The 23,384-nt window shown below is 36.3% G+C and overlaps 1 protein-coding gene across 1 annotated transcript in view; it reads right to left on the reverse strand.

Moving 5' to 3' along the window:
• Positions 1-23,384, reverse strand: part of LOC150085776 (uncharacterized) — a 1,040,408-nt gene that overhangs the window by 160,721 nt on the left and 856,303 nt on the right. The window contains exon 8 of the mRNA XM_090374246.1: positions 21,188-21,498. Within this exon, the coding sequence (XP_090230372.1) occupies positions 21,188-21,498 (311 nt within the window). The remainder of the gene's footprint in view (positions 1-21,187; positions 21,499-23,384) is intronic.

The following is a 23,384-nucleotide window of genomic DNA, read 5'->3' on the forward strand; positions in this document are numbered from 1 at the left end:
GAAGTTCACACTGCTTTGTACAGTTGTATCTGTTTAAGGAATGAAAAAATTTTGACCACATGTGGGGTATCTGCCAGGAGGTCAGCAATGCTAAAAGAAGTGTTCGTCCTGGAAAAAGAGGTAAACATAGCTTGTCGTTCACTATTGTATTTGGGGCAATCAATGAGTACATGTACATGTTGAACAGTGAGCTGAGTGCTGCAATTTGTACACAGTGGTGGATCAGTACCTGCAAGAAGATAAAGACGTGCCAGATGTGTATGGCCTATCCATAGTCGGGCTAATAAGACTTCATGCCTGTTTTCATGTATACTGGATTTCCAAGGTTGGAGATGTTTTTTTTTATATGGAGTAGTTTGTTCCCAACTTGACTTTGCCAGATGTTTTGCCATTTTTCAAGACACTGCTTCTTTATAATTGACTTGTAGTCTGTGATTGGTATACTAAATGGTTCATCTGTAGGATCTGTAGCAGTTTTCGCAGCTTGATCAGCACATTCATTTCTGGAAATTCCCACATGACCAGGGATCCAACAAAAGATGATTTTTTGTTTCTTCCTATTTAGCTTAGTCATGGTATTCCAAATCTGTATGAATAAGGGATTATCATGATTTTTATTCTGCTGTATAGTTTGGATAGCACTAATGGAGTCTGTATAGATCACACTGTTCAATATAAGGTGATAAGGTGTTGATTAGGTGAAATTTAATGCTATGAAGATAGCACAGAGTTCTGCTGCATTCAATGGGAGTTTCTAATCTCCACATTCTGTAAAATGATCTACCAGAGCTGCTGGGGGCATTCCTCTTAAGCAGCAACAAACAATCTGGTTTATGCATGATAGTACACCAGCAAATTTTTCTTTACTTGTGAGAGAACATCTGAGTGAAAGATACAGTGCACAATGAATAGGATTAGGCAAATCTGTGACCAAGCCTCCCAAGACACCAGACCTAAATCACATGTATTTTTGTATCTAGAGCTATTTGAAAGCTCTGGTGTATTCAACACCTGCCAACATGGTGGAAGAATTACAACAGCTCGTTCAATATTGCTGTCAGCAAATCAGAGACATCTCAAGAATTTATAAAAGAGTACAACCTCAATGATGTACAAGCCTTATGTTTTGAATTTTCATTCCTCACATTAAAACCAATAAATTCTATAGATAAAAGGCTGGTTTAAAGGATAGGAGACAAAAAGAGTTATAAATGGCCACTGCTCTTTACAGACTAAAGTTATGAGTGGAGCACTTGGTGTAGAGCCCCATTGCTATTTCTAATATATTTTTTAACAATATTGATGTAGGTAGTACATGTATTTCAAATTTAATAACTAAGTTTGCTGGTGATTAATCACTAGAATATTCTGATAAATCACCCTGCTCACCTTTGGAAACAAAGGTGTGTAGAGTGGTTAATCAGAGTATGCTACTTAAGAAGATCTAGATAAATAGGTAGACAGGCTGAAAATTTGAAACTGAAGTTTAGCATAGATAAATGCAAGGTATTGCATGTGGTAAGAGTTATTCCAGAATAACATACACTTAGGTATCTGATCGGAAAAAATATCTAGGTTAATTGCACAAAATTTTCCATAACAAAGTTCTCTGTGCATACAGCTGCTAGAGCAGTTGATGGGATTCTAACAATGGCATATAAGAACTATGCAAAGCAGAAACAAAGGAGGTGACTATCCCATTTTATAAAGTAGGGATCTCAAACTCAGAAGTGCTCATGGACTGCAAAGACAATCCTCAGGGGCTTGCAGGCCACATTAGTGTTCAACAGTGTAACATTGGCATTAATGAGAGAAATATATAGCAGGCGCTCGATTTACTGGGAATTGGATTAACCGGGATACTTCAAGACTTCAAATTAAAAAAAAAAAAAAAAAAAAAAAACTACCAGAAATCACAAAATTCAAGTAACTACTAGAATAGATATAAACAGATGTTTTGCAAGTCGTAAATAAGTGACGTTATAAGTCATCATTGGAATATAATGTACCTATTATCTTGCAAACCCCGGCCACTCAAAAAAAAAAAAAAAAAAAAAAAAAAAAGAACAAATGCTTAGTTTGTTTTAGTGTGTCGTGTCAATTGTTGTGTTCCATTGCACTGCAAAAAAACAAATTTTATTTTGTTATTTATGTCAGGGATTTTGAAAATTTTTTAAAGTAAATATATATATATATTTTTTTTGTTTTGAAATCGTGAAAATGATGGGTAGACGCAAAAGAATTGCGCTTTCAGTTTAAACAAAAACTTGAACTTCAAAAGTTTGAAAACGGTGCATCCGTTAAATCTTTAAAGAACCATTATAACGTTGGTGACCAAACCATACGCAACACGTAAAAAATAAAGGGAAGCTATTAGATTTAAAATTAACATTGCAAAAAATAAAGGGAAGCATCGTATTGGACACAACAGTAGTATGTGGTAAGTTTTATCTTATCTATCGCCATATTTTTTAAGTAGGTTACTGGACATTTTTCGATACAGTCAGTCCCTGACTTACGCAGCTACAGATTTACTTAATTTTTTTTATCACTCAGTTTTTTTTTGTTTTTTTTAGGATTGTAAAATTTAAAACAAAAAAAAATAATAATAAAATAATAAGCAATCAATATTGATGATCACGGCACACACAAATTGCACAAGTGAGATACAGAGTAACAAGCAAAAAAATAGGTAAGAAGAGAAGATTCTTACAATTATTTATGGTTTTTTTTTTTTTTTTTTTTTATATGGCAGTTATATGACAGAAGATTTCAGTAAACGGGACACACACACACACACACACACACACACACACACACACACACACACACACACACACACACACACACACACACACACACACACACACACTTCACTATAATAACGTAAAAACTCGATCTTATCGCAAATGCAATAAGATCGAGTTTACTACCCATTTTTAATGAATTGAACTAACAGAAAAGCCCAATAAACCGGAAAGTGCAAATTGTTTTTATTGTTTTATGGTAGTGACCTCCAGAAATGTGCTTTAGTAAAATGTGAGCTCACATGGAATGATAATAGTGAGTTTTCGCCTTAACCCTTTGAAGTTCTTTACAGAAAATTTCATTTTGACCGTTATCATGGTGCCGACTAAGAGAATAAGTGACAGCAGTGCTAGTAAATCTACCAAGAAAAGGAAAGTGATCCAGTTGAATCAGAAAATTAAACTAATAATTAAAATGAAAATGGTCAAACATTAACAAGTATCGCACTGAATTCAGATATTGTCAATAATAATATAGCAGCAATATGTTATTAGTCATTCCCGAGTTACATAAAACTTGACGAAGTAAGAAGTTCTGTAATGTATTTCTTACGCATGTCAGGGACTTCTATATTTTTGGATTAACCGGAAAATCGATTATCCGGGATTTTTTTTTTTTTTACCATCTATCCCGGAAAATCGAGAGTCTACTGTATTAAATATTTTCATAAATTTCACAAAAGTGTGCAATTTCACGATTATTAACATTTATGAGGATAAGTATAAGTTATGAACTTTATTTAAATTTTATATTAGTATATCTATCTCCTTTAACTCAGCAGTAGGGGTGGGTAACCTGACAGGCGGTCCTGGAAAACAATGTTCCTGTGTTAATCAATAATTAAAAATCAAATTCTTTTCATTCCTAAATATAATCAAACTTTTAATGCAGTAATTTTTGAAGTAATTTTTTTTTATGGTTTTTGTACAGAAATTACATTCAAGAATCAGGTTACTTGCCACTGTCTTTTCAACTATTTGGCTTTTTGCTTGAAGAATAGTGTGATACTGGACACATTTTAATGTTGTATTTGTTTGAAGTAAAACAATTTGAAAAAACCCAAAATATCATGAAAAAATTAAAGACAAAGTTTGGCACCTGTCAGGTGACCTGCCTGTTTTTGAAACATTTTGTGTGCCATGACTGCTGGGTTAAGTTTTAAACTCTAAGAACCTAATGATAATTATTTACTAATACCTCTATATGGACATACACTGTTAACCTGTAAAATATGACAAAACTTAAAAGTCTGCTAGTTTAATATGCATAGTATAAAGAAATGGCTATGAAACCTATGAAAAAAACCTCATTTTAGAAAAGGACCAAGAACTGGAAATGCTTGTTGCTCTTCTCTGCACTTTTTCTATTAGAAAATAGAAAGGGCACAGAGAAGGGTTCAAATTTCTATTAGAAAGGGTGCAGAGATGCTCAACAAGATTACTTAGGAACACAAAAGGATATTCTTACCAAGAAAGGCTGGGGGTTCTGTAAATTTCAACTTTTTATATTTTCATTTGTTTCTTAATGAAAGAAGAATGGAAAATGTAGGAAGAAATATGGCATGAGGGTTTTCAGTTAAGTATACAATATTTTAACACAAATTAAGAAATATCCAAGATTCAGAAGGACAGAAGTTCTCTGCAAATTTTTATCACTCATTTTTTCATTTAATTTGTACGTGCATTATTAATTCATTATATAAGTAATTGTTAATTTATAAAAATATAAATTTTAACAAATAACTTAATTACTATTGCTGTGGAAAATATTAGGATTTTTCTGAGAATTTATATAAGGGCTCTGTGGAAAATTACCAGAGCTGCCAACTTATCAAGAACCACAAATCCTCAGTGAATAAAAGGAAAACAAACAGCATTTCAAATCTCTACATTCCACCAGTGTGCACACTTCAGAGGCTGGCTCAAAGGTTAAATGTTCCTTAGTGTTTCATTTTATTTTATTCATTATTTTATTTTTTATTTTAAAAATTCTTACACTCTTCAACTGCACTTAACCATCAGAAGAGAGAAGATACACAAAATATGTTAAGCACCAAAACAAAACAAGAGAGAAGATACACAAAATAAGTGTATGTTAAGAAGCAAAACAACTATGGCCACAAGGAATCAGTATATTGTGTCTGTAATTATTACTACTATTAGTAACACGATGCAAGGAAACAAAGCTTATAGAAGGCCAACCAAAAATATATATATAAAATAATACATAAATAAAAAATATATAACAAAAATCACATATTTCTTTTGCCCATTCCTGCTAATAATTTGTCCAAACTTTAAATTTATTTGAACTACCCACTTCCATAACACTAGACAGAAGTTCATTCTAACAATCAATTACTCTTTGATTGAATTCAAATTTCTGTACATCTCTTTCGCAAACTTCCTTTTGCAATTCTCTCCTGTTAACAGGAGAGACTGCTTCTACAGGGATGGGATACACTTAAATAGAAAGGGTGCAAGAATATTTGCTGATGCTATCGAGGCAGTGTTAGGTGGTTCCGAAAACTGCTAGCTTGGGGAGATACAAGGACTAATAGATTAACAGTAGCCACGGGCAGAGGTGAAAGTGAGACTGCTGGGAGTCATTGTAGAACAAGTAAACACATGGGTTGTGTTAGGGTAGCTGAGAATAGGAACAGGTGCATGTATATTTGCATGTACCCCCAGTGCTAGGAGTTTGGTAAATAAATTTGATGAATTTGAGGTATTGCTCAAAACATCAAAGGCAGATATCGTTCAGATATCAGAGACATAGTGTCACACAGATATAAGGAATGCAGAACTGGAATTTGGGGAGTACAATGTGTACAGAAAGGATAGACAGGATAGGAAGGGAGGAGGGGTAATGCTATTAGTTAAGAAACACATAAAATCCAAGTGAAGCCAGTTGACATTGCTGGACAGCAGTGTCGAGTCAGTTTGGTGTGACATAAGCATTGGGAGATAAACATTGAGAGTAGGAGTGTGCTATAGGCATAATGACTCTGATGAGCATAAAAAAAAAAAACTGTACAGGGAAATAGAGTAGGCCAGAAAATCAGAGAGTCTTATAATGGGGGATTTTAATTTCCCAGATACTGACTTGAATTTGTGGGTTGGTCACTCACACACACTAGCAAGGCTTTTGTGGATTTATTGGATGACTGTTTTCTACATCACCATGTTCGTAAGGCAACTAGAGGGAGTAATACTCTTGATCTGATTATCAGTATTGATTCTTCATGCATTAAGAATCTGCAGATAAAGGAACCATTAGGTGGCAGTGATCACAGTGTGCGGAAGTGGATTTACTCAAAGAGGTAACTACCATCAGGGGCAAAGGGAAGGGTTTTTGCTTTCGTAAAGGCAACTATGGTGGTCTGAGACAGTATTTAAATTCTATATGGTGGGACCAACTGATGATGTTACCAACAGCAAATTCAAAATGGGAAGCATTCAAAGAATTAATCTTGAAAGCTACTAGGCTTCACATACCAACTAAGAAATACTGTTCAAGGTTTAGGCCTAAATGGATGTCAGATGAACTAATGAGACATGTGTCAGAGAATAAAAATGCATGGGATACATATAAATAAATTAATGGGTGATATGGAATCCTATGATAGATATATGCTGGTCTGTAACGAAGTCACAAAGGAGATTTAGGCAGGCAAAGGCAGATTATGAGAAATCTTTGGCAAAGGATGCAAAGAAAAACAGCAAAGAGCTCTTTACCTATGTAAACTCTAGAAGGAAAGGGTTGAATCAGATTGGTCCACTAGATATTGCTGGTTCAACTGTTGATGATCCTGCTCAGGTGGCTAACAAACTAAATGAGTATTTTGCATCTACATTCACACATGAGGGGTTATTCAGGGAGGAGAATTCCAGAGGTGAATTAAACTCTGGCAGTGAGCTAGATGATTTTGTAATAAATGAGAGGAAAGTGTAGAAGAAATTGCTGAAGACAAAAAAGGCACCTGGGATGGATGGGATCTATCCAGTTATATTAAAGGAGGCAGCAAAGGAAGTAAGCAAACCCTTAGCCATAATTATGAGAGCTTTTTTGGACTCAGGGGAGGTATAGACTGGAGATGTGCAAAGGTGACCCCAATTTACAAAGGAGAATCAAAGGGCAACACAAGTAATTATAGACCTGTTAGTTTAACTTCTGTTCCAGGAAATCAATGGAGGCACTGGTTAAAGAAGCACTGCAGGATCATCCAGACAAGACTTCAGTTATAGCTTGGACACAGCATGGTTTTTTTAAGGGGAAGTCTTGTCTGACCAATTTGATTGGATACTATGATATGGTAACAAAGGAACTGGATGCAGGGAATAACTTTGATATCATATATTTGGATCTTAGAAGGGCTTTTGATACTGTTGCACATGGAAGGCTGCTGCACAAATGGGAGCAGTGTGGCATTGGAGGCAAATTGCTGCTATGGATAAAAGGGTGGTTGAGGGGGAGAAGACAGAGAGTGGTAATCAATGGACACTGCGCATCGTGGACTAACGTTATTGGTGGAGTCCCTCAGGGTTCAGTGTTGGGTCCATTATTGTTTTCTGTATTTATAAATAATATATTGATGATGGTATATCAAGCTTAATGTCCAAGTTTGCAGATGATACAAAGGTTGGCAGGGTTGTTAAGGACACTACTGATGCAACAGGATCTAGAAAGGTTGAGCAGATGGGCTGAGAGGTGGCAAATGACGTTTAACACTGACAAATGTAAATTACTACATATGGGAAACAGCAACCCCAGAGCAACGTATCAACTCTGTGGTACTACACTGACAATGGTAGAGAATGAAAAGGACCTGGGGGTAATTGTGCAGGCAGATATGAAGTTCTCTGAGCAGTGCAGACGAGCTGCAAGAGTAGCTCATGGTGTCTTGTCAATGATATACAGGAATTTTTCTAGCAGGGATAAGGAGCTGATTATTCCCTTGTATAAGGCAATGGTTGGGCCACACGTTGAGTACTGTATACAGATCAGGAGGCCTCATTTCAAGAAGGATGTAGTACTGCTGGAACGAGTACAAAGAAGGGCAACAAGATTAGTGAATGGAACAAAGGGGTGCTCTTACGAAGAAAGGCTTAAATTTTGCAAATTACAGTCTGGAGACTAGGCACCGGCGAGGTGATCAGATAGAGGTGAATAAAACCTTGAATGGTTTGACCATGCTCAATGCCGATGGGATTCTTCCTCTTGCTCAGAATAATCATCTGAGAGGGCATAAATTCATATTGAGGAGAGACAGATGTAGGAGAGACATGCGGAAATTTGCCTTTTGCCAGCGGATAGTCGGTTGGTGGAACAGATTTCCATCCCTTGTTGTGGAAGTTGATAGCCTAAATAAATCTGAAGCTCAGCTGGACAGGTATTTCGAATGAACGGAGGGGTGAAATGGGAGTGTTTTTTTTTTTTTTTTTTTTGGCTGATGCTACATAAGCTTGCTTTCTTGCATCATATGCCTCTACTAATGCTAATGGAACAAACTTCCATCTGTCGTAGAAGTCGATAGCTTAAACAGATTCAAGGCAGAACTGGCAAACATTTGGAGCGAGTGGATGGGTGAAATAAGGGATTTTTTTTTTTTTTTTTTGGCTGATGCTATATAAGCTTGCTTTCTTGCATCATGTGCCTTTGATAATGCTAACTAATGTCTGTGGAAGGAGCTTTGTTTGTTTGTGTAAGCTTTATGGCACAAGGGCAATAATTTTCCTAACTATGGTAAAGTTCAATACACTATTTTTATCACTATGAATTGTGATTGAAGTTTAGAGTGCATTATAGAGTTTTTTCTGTTTAAGGAAAGTAAAAGATTTTGTCCTCGTGTGGTGTATATGCTAGGAGATGAGCAATACTTAGAGTGTTCGCTGCTGAAAATGAGGCAAAGAGAGTTTGCCATTTAGTGTTGTAAATTGGGCAATCAATGAGTATATGCTGGTCAGTAAGATGGGTCTTGCACTATGGTGGGTCAGTGGCTGCAAGCAGATAAAGATGTGTCAGCTGTGTGTGACCTACCCGTAATAGGGCTAATATGACTTCATGTCGGTTCTCACACATACTGGATTTCTATAGTTTGAATTTTTTTTTTTTATACTGAGTAGCTTGTTATTGGGTTGACTCTGCCAGATGTGTTGCCATTGTTCAAGAGATATTTCTTTATAATGAACTTGTAGTGAGATGCAGGTGTAGTAAAGGCAGTGGCGTAGCTACCATGTAGGCAGGCAAGGCAATTGCCTCGGCCCGTATCCTTTAGGGGCCCGGCGTCTTTGGCTGTCTCCTCTTTTTCCAATTTTTATTAATTAAGTAGGTGCCCAAACGTGTTCTTCGCCTCCAGGCCCAAAAAAGGGTGGCTACGCTACTGAGTAAATGGATCGATGGCAGTTTTGGCAGCTAGGTTAGCATGTTCATTTCCAGCATGATCCAAAAAAGGAAAAAAAAAAAGACTTGTTTCTTATGCTTTAACTTAGTCAGAATAATCCAGATCTGTCTAAGTAAGGCATTTTGATTCTTCTGTTGCATAGCTTGAATAATGCTAACAGACACTGTGCAATATGGTTGTTGAGAGTGTGCAAGTTAAAGTATGTGGATAGCAAACAGAGTTCTGCAGTATAGCTGCTATATTAAGTAGGGAAATACTGAATATAGTAACTATACTTCACTTGGCTATGATAATATTGGGAAATAATGCTGCTGCACCAACATGATTGTCAGTTTTAGACGAAGCCATGCAGATTGGTATGTACACCATACCGAGTTTCCAATGCAGCATGTATTTGAGCTATGTTCTGTTGAAATAAGGTGTGTTTTTCCCCAAAACACACCTTAAGATGTGTTTTCAAAAGTAGCACAGCAGTACATGATATGTCCAAAGTGGGGTTGTACAAGATATAATAGGCTGTATCTTACTAGGTTAAGTTGCCAGTCAGCCTGCAGTGAGTGAAGATGTATCCCAGTTGTTGGGTTTATAGTAGATATGCTCTGTAAAGGTTTTCCCATTTAGGAGAAAAAAGTATGTTCCATGTGTGTTACTTTGGTTGCCCTTTGAGTTTTGCTGCATAGTTTAATAAAAGCATTTGTCTGCAAAGATACAAGGAGGTTTCGTGCCTATAGGCTCTGAACCGGTGGTGTATGGTATATCCCCAGTGCAAGGAGAAGAGCACTGTAGTGCACAGGATCAAGTCATCATATAGTGCTTGGTCCAGCAGAGCTACAGGCTACAGAACTGTAGTCTACATGTGACTGTATTAATGCGTGGTACAAATGTAGTACCCCATGTTGTGCCTGACAGAACACTTAAGAAGTTTAGTTTTTTAAGACAAGTAATCTGGAGAGTTTTAATAAGTTCAAGGAAGATGAGTTTTTATAAAACATCACACCAAGAATGAAAACACTAGGGACCACTGGTATTACTTGATTTTCTAGTTATATTTCCATGTGTGGATGTAGGTTACCTTGCCTACAGAACTGTATCCCAGTTGTTTTTTTGTTGTGAGAGGCAAAATCCATTGTTTTAGAATCATTTAGCTATTTTGTTGATGGCACCTTGCAATCGATACTGAAGTCACTGGTGTTATTGAATTCTCATGTTATTGAGTTCATTATTATATTAAAGAATGTGCCACTTAGCACTGATCACTGTGAGACCCCTTCTTCTTCATGGACAAAATTTGAAGATAAGTGGTTGTGAACTCTAATTTGAGATGAGCGGTGGTATAGGAAGTTTCTGATAAACTGTAGCAGAAGTCCACATAATCCCAGATCATACAGGTTTTACATTATACTGTTCTCCCAAGCCATGTCAAAGAGGACCATGGCAAGGTGTTCTTTCCATAGAAAGGCGTCATGGATGTTTATTTCTGTCCTAATCAAAAGATCGAGAGTGGATCTGCCCTTCCAGGAAGTCACACTGCACTGGATTTAGGAAGTCATTTCGAGCTAGCAACCAGAATTGCTGGGCATTGATAATTTTTTCTATGACCTTGCTCATATAGCTGGTGAGTGCAATAAGTTGATAATGTTGTGGATTTGTAGGATCTTTTCCTAGTTTTGGAAATTCCAAAACACAAGCATAGTGCCATTTGTCTGGAAAAGTGTTTTCCTTAAATATTCTGTTGTAGATAAGTTAACAGTGCCTTGAGTGTTGGTTCAGTAACTTGTGCTACTATGATATAATGTATTCCATCTGACCCTGATGCACTGAGTTTGGTGGAGGCTAGAGTAGTGGATGCTGATTCAAAATTGAGTGTGTTTTTTGTCTTGTTTTTTGTCGTAGCTGAGATTTCCATGAACAGTCTAACCAGAGTGTTTGCAATTTCCTCTGGTTCTGTAATATCATGGCCACTGATGGTGAGCATGGGACAGTTGATGCATAGGTGTTTTGCATGCATTCGCTCTATTTTGGCCCATATTGTTTGGGTTTTTGATGTTCTTGTAATTGTGGAAGCAAAATGCCTCCATGCTTCTCTTTTGCTGGTCTGCCTAAAACATTTTGCCTTCGTTCTCTCTTGCCTGTTTAAAGCGAAAGAGATTTGCTGTTAGCTGCACTGAATTTATCATTCCACCACGCTTTTGAGTGGGCTGGAATTACTTTGTCTGCTTCCTACAGTATTAAATATATATTCTACTGCCAGATTTATAGGTGTTTGTTAAACTTGCTTTTCTTCTAGTGTTGCTAGCTGCTTGTATAAGTCCCAATCAGCTTTGGAAAAGTTTCTTTGTTGGTAAGATTTGGTAAGAAAGATGGGAATGCTTGTATCAATGTATCATATCACAGGGTAATGATCATTGCCCAGTGGATTGCTGTGAATGGAGAGACATCAATAGTCTATCCAAATAGAGGACATATGGTTGATGAGCATAGAGAGATATCAAAAGCTGAAGTAGATCCTGTTGAAAGATGCATAGTATAAGTGTGAGCTCCATTACTGCCAGTTATCAGATTGTGTTGATCAAGTAACTTTCCGATAGTTTGTTCAAGCTTGTCCAGGTTTTGATTTCCCATAATGGGTGGTGACTGTTGAGGTCCCCTGGGATGCAGTATGGTTTGGGAAGTTTTACCACTACTTCTTCTAAGTCAGCATAGCTTTTAATTTGGTTAGAGGGCAAGTATAATTAGCCTAAGGTTAAATCAAAGTTACCATTGAATCATGTAGTAACTGCTTCAAGGTTTGTTTTTAATGGGATTGGTTTCGAGGGTATCTGCTTTGTTTTGTTTGTTTGTTATTTGTTTTTTTAGGAGCATTAGCAACTAAGGCCATATTGCTCTGGGGATATGATATGCAGTGGTCATTCCCTGACCTTTCCACATCCTCCGTATTTGGTGGTCACTGGCTCGAACCCCGGTCTAATCAAGAAGCGTGTGCTCCTGCCCACCTGGCTATGGATGTGCCAGGGTATCTACGCTACCCGCCCCCATGTGCAAAGTTGTTCAGACTGTGTGCAACACAGTTGTAGTTCTGAAAGGAAACAGTTATATTTGGTGTTAAATTGGTTTCCTGTAGACAGAAGATGATTGGGTCACTCTGTGAAAGGAGATCTTGAATGTCAGTCAAATTACTACAATAGCCAGTACAATCCCACTGAAAGAAGATAAATTTTATTTGGATTTAGTGGAACCCTCGATTTGTTTTCTAGGGACTGAAGGTTCATATCACTCAAGTTTACCTTTCCCCTTCTTTGGAAAATAAGATTTCCCTGTATCCATCTCCTTGTTGGTGAATAGTTCTAAAATCTGTTCATTGTGGTGTAAACTACCTTCTGGGTCCATGTAGTCTGGTTTGAGTCAGGAGTGGTAGATATTGTAGTATTCTGCTGTATGGTATCCATATGTACTGTAATTGGTGTATTTATAACTTTCCTTTATTTTTTTTTATTATTTTTTTTTTTTTTTAATGAAACCCCCAAACATGAAAGGTATCAAAACCTATAGTACTTAGTACTGTGCATGGGTTGAAAGAGAAGTATGGGGGGGAGGGGGGTTGCCGGAAACTTTGCTCTAGAGACTAAACATGGGTTTCACCACTTCAAGCCTCCAATAAGCAAAGTGGTGGTATTGCACGGGTTGATGAGTCATCTACCACCTGCTATTTGCTAATTGTTTGGTGTGTTGGTACTCTGGACAATACTGATCTTGCCTATTTGGCTAGTGATTTGCTTGATGGTATAGTTACCTCGGTTCGAGTAACAATTGATGTGTGCTTTGTGGTTATTTGGGCATAAATTTGCTGGTTAATATTCAGGGCTGATAAGGAATTTTTTGCCTGTCAGTAGGATACGTGTTCAGTTTTGAACTGCAGTATCCTTTTTTCACGTTTCCAAAACAGCCACTCCTTGGAAGACACTATATGTGCTTCATTGCAGTTAGGACAGTTTGGCGTCGTGGCTGTGCAGTCAGTACTAGTGTGTGTGTGTGTGTGTGTGTGTGTGTGTGTGTGTGTGTGTGTGTGTGTGTGTGTGTGTGTGCAGAGGATCCATATATAGCACATGCAGCTGTTCCTCTGTGCACTGTCTGTCAGTAGCTAAACTTTTCTGGGACTTGTAGCAACTCAACGTGTTTGGGATGTGACGTTTACTTTCACAGTTGAGGTAACCTGCTTTGATAATTGTTGGTGGTTGCGGATTGTCCAATATAAGAATTATATTCCAAGTGGGAACTAGTACATCATCCTTCTTTGACAGAATTTGCCTTACATTGATGACTCCATCTTGTAGGTCTCGTTTCAGTTTTTTATCTGACAGATTAATGAGGACCCATTTGGTCACGGCACCTCACAATGTGTTCAGGGAAACATGGTGAAACAGTAACAGAAGTTCCAAAAATTTTTAAAAATCTGAGCAAGATCCCATCAGCATTGAACTTGCTCAAACCATTCAAGGCCTTATACACCTCAATCGGATCACCTCAAAGGTGCTTAGTCTCCAGATGCTGCAAACTGCAGAACTTAAGCCTTTCTTGGTAACAGCAATCCTTTGTTCCATTCACCAATCTCATTGCCCTTCTCCGTACTAATTCTAGCAGCTCGACATCCTTCCTAAAATAAGGCCTCCAGACCTGTAGGCAGTACTCAAGGTGTGGCCTGACCATTGCCTTATACAAGGGTATAATCACCTCCTTATCCCTGCTAGCAAAATTCCTCTATATCACAGACAACACATCATGGGTTACTCTTTCAGCTTGTCTGCACTGCTCAGAAAACTTCACATCTGACTGCGGAATGAAAAAGACCCACAGGTCTTTTTCATTCCCCACTGCCCTCAGTGTAATAGTACCACACAGTTCGTACATTACTCTGGAGTTACTGCTTTCATTATGCAGTACTTTAAATTTGTCAATGTTATGTCAGTTGCCAGTTCTCAGCCCATCTGCTCAACTTTTATAGATCCTGTGGCAGTAGTCTACTGTCATTACTGTCATTAACAACCCTGCCAACCTTCTTATCATCTGCAAACTTGGACATTAACCTTGATATACCTTTGTCAATATCACTGATAAATACAGAAAACAACGATGAGCCCAACACCAATAACACTGGTCCACGAAGAGCAGTGTTCACTGATTACCACTCTGTCTTCTCCAGTGGTGAGCTGTGAATATTTTAACAATGGGCTCGCAGTTTTTCTGACTTTCTACCGAGTAAATTTCATCGGTCACAGAAGTGACGTCATCAGCGGATTTCACTAGAGGCACTTCCCACACTCTCACTACTAGTAGTGTGATTAGAGCGCGTGATGCATTTTTCGTGACCAGTATAATATCTCGAGACTGGGGCGGATGCGGCTTATTGCTCCCTTAACCATGTGTATAAATGAATGTGTAAAACGTTCCTACACCTATCTAAAAAAAAAAATTAAAAACCTGGTCGTCATGCCTCGCCTTGTGATAACTGGATACGACAGTGTTTGGAGTTCTAACTTTTTAGAATTTTTCAATAGGATGAAGTCACAATCATGCTTCGTGAAGTTACTACTGTAGTAAGTATGATTGCAACACTACAAATATTTGTCAACGATTTCTTTTTCCGTCTTCCATTTTCATTCCATTCCATTGTTAGGTGCCCCTAACACCTGCGTATGTCGCTTCAACTACAACATTGGTACATCAATCGGTGCTGTTTTATAGAGATATTTTGATTCTTTTATTTCGTAATCGATATACAGGTGACAACCGCTTAACGCTGATAATTTGTTCTGGAAAAACAGAGCGCTAATTCAATCCACGCTAAGCGAGCTCCACATTCCCATAAGGTAACATATGTATTTGTAAGTTGCGGTCAGTGCAATAGGATATTTCCTAATCAATAATAAACGGTAGTGAAAAAATGCACAAATGTCAGTCAAAATATTTAATATTCAAATATTTGTACATATAAAATATTCTGCATTCCATACGTATATAATTATGTGGTAACTATTTACGTATCAAAATTAAACTTAAAATTCCAATTAAAATCATGAATTTAATTGATCTAAATTGATTTTAATTGATTTAATTCAATTGATGAATTTAATCATGAAAAATGTGTCGATTTTGGGTTGAATTCTGGCCCTCTTCTAAATAAACTAAAAGGAGTATTAATTTTAAATCCCCCGCAGCATTACCACCCACAATAAAGTCACCCGATCCTTCACCACTTTCAAACCTGGCATATTTTTGGCTTCTTAGAATATGAAACTTCTTTTAGGCATTCGTTTCCACAAAAGTCCTGCTTCATCTATGTTATAAACTTGTTGAGAAGTATAACACACAATACCCCTCTTCAATAATTTTAACAAGTTCTTTTTTGAAAGTTTTGGCTCCTAGATCTGCACTTCCTGCTTCTCCCTAGATTTTAAATCTATTCAACCAGCCCTTACCAGTTTTAAATGGTTCCACTTTTTTTTTTTTTTTTTTTTAGGTTAGATTTCTTCAGATCATCATATTGGCTAATCTCTCTCTCTCTCTTTCTTTTTTTATAATATTTAACTTAACTGAATTCTGCATTGGAGATACTTCAATAAAATTAGTTAAAGTCTTTCCATTTCAATCCTAATAGCCGGCCTAGCCCTAGTTGCTTGCAGTGAAACAGCTATCTTTCCCCTACTAAAATTAATTCTTTATTTTTTTTATAATTGTTCTTACAGTTAAACTTGCAAGTCTTAAATTGTGGCACACATCCGCTTGTCGTTGACGGGAATCGATTCGCTTCAAAACGTCTAATTTAATTTTCAAATTCAGTCTTTTTCTTATATTTATAGTCTTCGTACTGCGCTCAGACGTTGGTTTTTCATTCTTATCGGCCATTATTAACTCTTCGAAAATGTAACTGCGTTGGTTCCATTAATTACGATACAATGTTCAAGCAAACTGTCCGTTACGCACGATGTCTAATACTGTACTGAGTGATGACTAGACTTCGGATAAATGCATATAACGCAAATATTACAAGCAATACACTTGGATCATTTTTTAAAATGTTGATCTCGGAACTACGTAACAAGTGACTGTACTGCAATTAAATTAGCGTGCGAGAAAATTTCACTGAGCGTGGGAAAATTTCTCAAGTCGGCGTGGGAAACGTTTTAATGCTGTTTTGCTATTCATTTTACTCCATCAAATGAAACGATTTCGTTAAATATCCCAAAAATGCAATCTGTAAAAGAGCGTTATATTGATCTTTGACAGCGTTATAGTCAGATATGGGTTATAATATAAGAACAGCGTTATAGCGAATCAGCGTAAAGCAAACCGCGTTATAACGGGGTCTGCTGTATACAAATCAAAGTACCTAAAAGAAACGCGAAGGATGTTTCACATAAACCATCTACTGCGTGTGTGTACTCAGCAAACGCGAAACTTTTTTATTCGTCTTTTTTTTTAACAACTGGAGAAATATAATGGATAGATTTTTTTCACGATAAAATTTTAATATTGCAAATAAAAAATAACATGAAATATTTCCCATATCACAAATAACATAAAATCTATCACAAAGCATTCCACAATATAAAAACAAATATTACATAAAAACTCACTTTCTAGAAAAAGTACACAAAAATATCAAAGTTTACATGAAAGAAAATTATTTCACAAATATTCAAGAAAAATTTATTCTAAAAATTTCCATATACAATTTACTTTATTAATATTTGTTGTCGATCTTCTGCTTTGTTCAATAGCTGAGCGATGATTACGGAGGAATGATTTGATGTAACGATCTGGATCAATGGTTTTCCATTTAGATGTATGGTCATCATAATATGCAACGTGTTTAATTGTCACAATATTATTCATTACGCTGAAAGCTGAACTCAGCTTCAGCACTGCTAATCACGATGGTTTCAAATATATTTTCTGGCTTTCTTAATTGAAAAGGGAATTTCAGTCGATTTTAAAGATAAACTGTCTTCGAAAAAATCTCTAAAATCATTAATTTTTGTTTCATATTTTATTAGAAAACTTAAATTTCTTATTCGGTTTTCACTGTCTTGTAACTGAGACGAAAGTTCTTTCACATTCAACAATTTTAGCATTAGCATTAGTAGAGGCATATGATGCAAGAAAGCAAGCTTATTCAGCATCAGCCAAAAAAAAAAAAAAAAAAACACACACCACTCCCATTTCACCCCTCCGTTCGTTCGAAATACCTGTCCAGTTGAGCTTTAAATTTGTTTAGGCTATCAACTTCAACAACAAGTGATGGAAGTCGGTTCCACCAACCAACCACCCGCTGGCCAAAGGCAAATTTCCGCACATCTATCCGACATCCGTCCTTCCTCAATTTGAATTTATGCCCTCTGAGGTGATTATTCTGAGCAAGATGAAGAATCCCATTGGCATTGAGCATGCTCAAACCATTCAAAGCCTTATACACCTCTATCAGATCACCTTGCCGGTGCCTAGTCTCCAGACTCTGTAATTTGCAAAACTTAAGCCTTTCTTCGTAAGAGCAACCCTTTGTTCCATTCACTAATCTTGTTGCCCTTCTCTGTACCCGTTCCAGCAGCTCTACATCCTTCTTGAAACGAGGCCTCCAGACCTGTATACAGTACTCAAGATGTGGCCTAACCATTGCCTTATACAAGGGAATAATCACCTCCTTATCCCTGCTAGAAAAATTCCTGTATATCATTGACAAGACACCATGAGCTACTCTTGCAGCTCATCTGCACTGCTCAGAGAACTTCATATCTGCCTGCACAATTACCTCCAGGTCCTTTTCATTCTCCACCACTGTCAGTGTAGTACCGCAGAGTTGATACGTTGCTCTGGGGTTACTGTTTCCCATATGTAGTACTTTACATTTGTCAATGTTAAACTTCATTTGCCACCTCTCAGCCCATCTGTTCAACCTTTCCAGATCCTGTTGCAGCAGCAGCATAGCGTCAGTAGTGTCCTTAACAACCCTGCCAACCTTTGTATCATCTGCAAACTTGGACATTAAACTTGATATCCCATCATCAATATCATTCATAAACACCGAAAACAACAACGGACCCAACACTGAACCCTGAGGAACTCCACTAATAACATTAGTCCACGTTGAGCAGTGTCCATTGATTACCACTCTCTGTCTTCTGCCACTCAACCATCCCCTTATCCATAGCAGCAATTTGCCTCCAATGCCATGCTGCTCCAATTTGTGCAGCAGTCTTCCATGTGCAACAGTATCAAAAGCCTTTCTAAGATCCAAATATATAATATCAAAGTTATTCCCTGCATCCAGTTCTTTTGTGACTACATCATAGTATCCAATCAAATTGGTCAGGCAAGACCTGCCCTTAACAAAACCATGCTGCATCTATAACTGAATTCTTGTCTAGATGATCCTGCAGTGCTTCTTTAACCAGTGCCTCCATTAATTTACCTGGAACAGAAGTTATTAATGCAACAGTGATTTTAAATTAAATAAAGAAAATAACGATACCGCTGAAAAAATTTTTAAACATATACTACCCAAAATAGTAGTATATGTTAGTAGTAAAGGGTAGTATATGTTTAAAATTTTTTTCAGCGGTATCGTTATTTTCTTTATTTAATTTAAAATCACTGTTGCATTAATAACTTATCCTTTAAGGAAAAAACAGTGCATTTAATAACTTGTCACGAGGTGATTTTTTTACTTTCGATTTTGATTCCTTCAAATTCTTTCCACCTCAACATGCTCTCAATTTTAGCTTCGTAATTTCCTTTAGAATTTTTCAAATTAGCAATAGCATTTATAGTTCAGATAATTAATTTATATGCTTTAACTATAGTGAATCTGTAAAGCTTCTGAAAGGTAAGAGAGCTCCTGCAGGATGTCGATCATAGTGCTAAATGGTTAAGAAATTTCAAATTTAAAAGTCGATTTAATAATCCGGAATATTTAACTTCTGATTCAAAATGTTTGCACAAAGCAGCATAATTTCTCCAACCCACAATTGCAAGCTACAAGCTGCTCATCATGGTCCGAACATACGACCAATCTTTATAGTTTCCACATCAAGTTCTTTAGCAATCATCCTTAATTCGCGCTAGTTTTTTGGAGATTGGTGATAGTTTTTTTTTATTTTTATTATTGTCTGTATGCCATTATATTTTAGAACATTTTCTACACAGTGAAAGAATCGACAAAGTTTCAAAATCTGCCAACATCTTCGAAAAGTTTGTATAATATATGTTAGTTGCCTCAATCCCCCCCCCCCCTTCTATGTTGGTATTCTCACTAGTTCTTTGAATTCTGTGCAAAATGTCGGAATCACACGGATATTCAGCTATTGTGACCATGTAAACTTAGAGAGGAGAAATTTACTGGTTTATTGCTTTAGCAATCAAGTCAAGGTAAAAATAAAACATTTAAGAGCATTTAAATGTTTATTTTTATTTAAAAAATAAAATAAAGAAAAAAAACTATTTTTAGAGAAATTCAAAACTCACTATAGGAGACCATACAATTTGGAGAATGCACTTGTTAAAAGTTTAAGAATAAATGATAAAAAAAGGGGATAAAATCAGTTTTGGGCAATCCTTGACAGTGAAACTTGACTGATGCTTAAACATACACTGTGCAGGCTACACTTTGAAAGATTAGCTGATCATATGAGGTTTCCTTCTAGAAAATTTTCTTTTTCTCCCCAGTATGCAGTTCTAAAAATATTCTTGCAGTTCAAAAAATTCTTTATTTTAATACCTATAGTAATTTCTTGACTACTTAAAAATCATTCATTCACTCTGAATACAGAATACTTCACACAGCTCTAAAAATCCCTCCCAAAAAAAAAGTTAACTCAAAATGTTTGCAAAATTTGATAAATATTATTAAGACTGCAATTCACACATATGCAAAATTGTCTACTTTGAAACTTACATAATTTAAGGGTTATTTGTACCAGACTAGAATTTTGCATTTTTTCAACAGAATTTTTCAATATAAAATTCATGTGTGTCTGTGTGTGTGTGAGCCTATGCACATACACATACTGAGAATCCCTGACATCTACAGTGTTCAAGTTTGAATTTTAAGATTTACCACATGGTACAAGAACTTTGAAAATGGCATCAGTAGTCATGGATGTCCGTGGGAGAATGTAAGCATTATAGAGTATGGTGTATCAGGATACAAATGTCTTTTAAAATGTTTTAATGGGTATTTTCAACAAAACAGGTTGAACACCACTTGTCTATTATCATAGCCTCCCAAAATATTTTATTACTTCTTATTGTGGTCCTCACCATATACATACTTAAGTATTACTTTGAAATTGGGTATAATCACTTTTGTTGCTCAAGAGTATCCACTGCTCAGGATTTCTATTCTTTCCTCAGAAATATATCATACAGCTGTTATCATCAGAGAATTTTAATTGTAGCTTTTTCCCAGTATCCAACACAACATGTATTTCCATTGTATCAGTAAGCAAACTTTCTGTTTTGGAGTAAATCTTACTCAAACACTTGCCCCATTCCAAAAATATAGACGAGAAAGCACCTTAACTGAGTTGCTACAGTTTTCATGTATCTACTGGTATGGTACTTTCTAATGGCACCATATACTCTGATTCTGGGTTATTGAGCTAACTAACTTCCCTCTCTTATTTTCTATGCAAGAAGGGTCCTTCATTTCTTTCAAAATTAACTTATTTAACTCCTTTTTAGAAAAGTTGAATACTTTTTTGCTAGCAGTGCACATAATATTACAAATTACTCTTGTTTAAATGCTATTTTCACTATACTATATAACAATTAAATTATCTTAAAACACCATTAATACTTAAGCAAAAACATACAAAATTAAAAAACTTAAAATGTACCATTTAATAGATAGGCTTGTTTTTCATACTTAACAACACAGAGTAATTATAATTTGAATTCAGAATGAAATTAATATTTCTCACTTACTAGGTGGAGTAAATAATGAGTCGCCTCCAAAGGGAGAAGGACCTGCACCCCCCCCTAGAGAGAGACTTGATGAAGTCAGTGGCCCTGGAGGTGGGATGGGGGATGCAAACATCCCGGGGTGGGGTGCACCAGGATGTAAGGCTGCTGGGGGAGCAGGGTGAGGAACAAAAGGGGAGCTATGATGACTATTATGTAAAGAAGGTGGAAGAGGCAGTGCAGTAGGATTGGGGGATGGAGGGGTGGGCCTCGGTGGGAGTGGTGGTGTCAGATGTGGTCCGTTTGCTGTTGTAAGTAATGAATTTGAGTTGGAACTGAAAAAAAATAAAATGAAATAATTAAAATATAGTTATTACTACTGTACATATTAATAATTAATATAAATTTACTATAATTAATATAAATGGTCACTGATATATAAAAATTGGTATACAGACATTATGAAATTGCAACATACAGCATAAAAATGTGTGTGGTGGGGGGAATTATAATGTACATCTTTTCTTATATACAGTTGCACTTGAAACTACAGTCCACTAAATATAGAATAAAAACCAAATTTCATCAGTAACTGACTTTGGGTTACTTCACCATGAAAACAAAATGCCACTTCAGATGTATATAATGAAAGTATGATATAACATTCAGCAGTGATTAACCATTTACCTCTATGTGCATATTAACATACATACACATTTTATCCATTTTTATGAAGGCCTCCAAATTCTAAATTCCTATTTACCTGTTAATCTGCCCTAAACTTTTTTTTTTATTTTGATTAAAGTTTATTTTATGTAGTATGCTAATAATAGAGCCAATGCAGGAATGAATTATTATTATTATTATTATTATTTATTTTTGTGATGCTAAAGTTCAAACAAACACAGTCACAAAGGTTCCACTGAACTAAAATGGTACCCAAAAGTTATGGAATAAACATGACATGTAAATAAACTGAAAACCTTTTATTAGATTATTACAAAGCATTAGTGAGACATTCATTTTATGTGTGTCAGTAATGCATACAAACTGGACCAACTTTGATCTAAAACCAGAGTTATACAAATGAGGTTATGAATGGCCAAAAAATGGCAACATAACATAATAAGGTCTGTGATCACCATGGTATACAGGCATGAGAAGTCAATATCAGGCCTTGTCATGTTGAAAATGAGACTTTAATTAGTGCTGGAGGTGTTAATTTCCCACTCTTACAACTTGGAGCCAGTTCCAAAAATAGGGAATTAACAAATGGAACCAGGGTTACTGACAATCTTCCTGCCTAGAATATCCCAGGTATGTCTATTGGATTGAGTTCTGGGGATCAGTTGGTATCCTAAAATTACATTCTCCCTCTGAAAGTACTGGTTCGCTAGGATAACTCTACAAGGATTGCAATATCATTTGTTGGTATATGTCTGGACAAACTGTCCCTACAAAAAGAGCAATTAGGGCCAAGGACAGTTATGCACATTCCTTTTGGGAACACATGGGGATCTGTGTGGCTACTGAGTGATTCAGCACACACACCATTAAACCATCACTATGTTTTTAAACCAAATGTATCTCTGTTTGCAATGTTGCCAGGATGGAATCTGGTTTTCTTTTTTTCTAGATAAAAGCACATCAAGAATAGAACAGAAAACTTTAAACCTGTGTGAAGTGTAATCTGACTTTAATTCCTTAAAGAATTATATATTATTCTCATATGTTTCATGGTACTTCCTATACACTGAAGAAGTGTTACAAAAGTACCATGAAATGTCTGAGAATAATCTGCAATTCTATAATAAGCAGATTACACTCCATGTAGGTTTTAAATGCTCATTATTTCACATATTTCCAAAGCCATCTATAGTGCAGACACAAACCTTCCTGCCACTCCAGAAAGCTTTGAAACAATTTTCCATACCGAGAAGTCTTTACAGAAACTCACAGTTAGGGCCTGATAGAAATCTTGTACAAAAATGACACAAGGATAGATCCATTCTGACTCTCAAAGACCTTCCTTGGATAAGTCCTTGAGAGAGAGTTGAATTTTTTGGAATAGTTTCCACAATATGCTCATAATGCTGAGAGCCAGATACAACCATAATACCTCTTTAGCTTCACTTTGTCTGGCACTATTCTATTTCTTCATCTCTGTCTCAAATAATCATTCAAATGTGTCTTTGTGACATTTCTTTTTGTAAAGTTAGTT

Source organism: Mastigoproctus giganteus, chromosome 5, assembly GCF_048544385.1.
Source record: "Mastigoproctus giganteus isolate SK-2022 chromosome 5, ASM4854438v1, whole genome shotgun sequence".
Lineage (NCBI taxonomy): Eukaryota > Metazoa > Arthropoda > Arachnida > Uropygi > Thelyphonidae > Mastigoproctus > Mastigoproctus giganteus.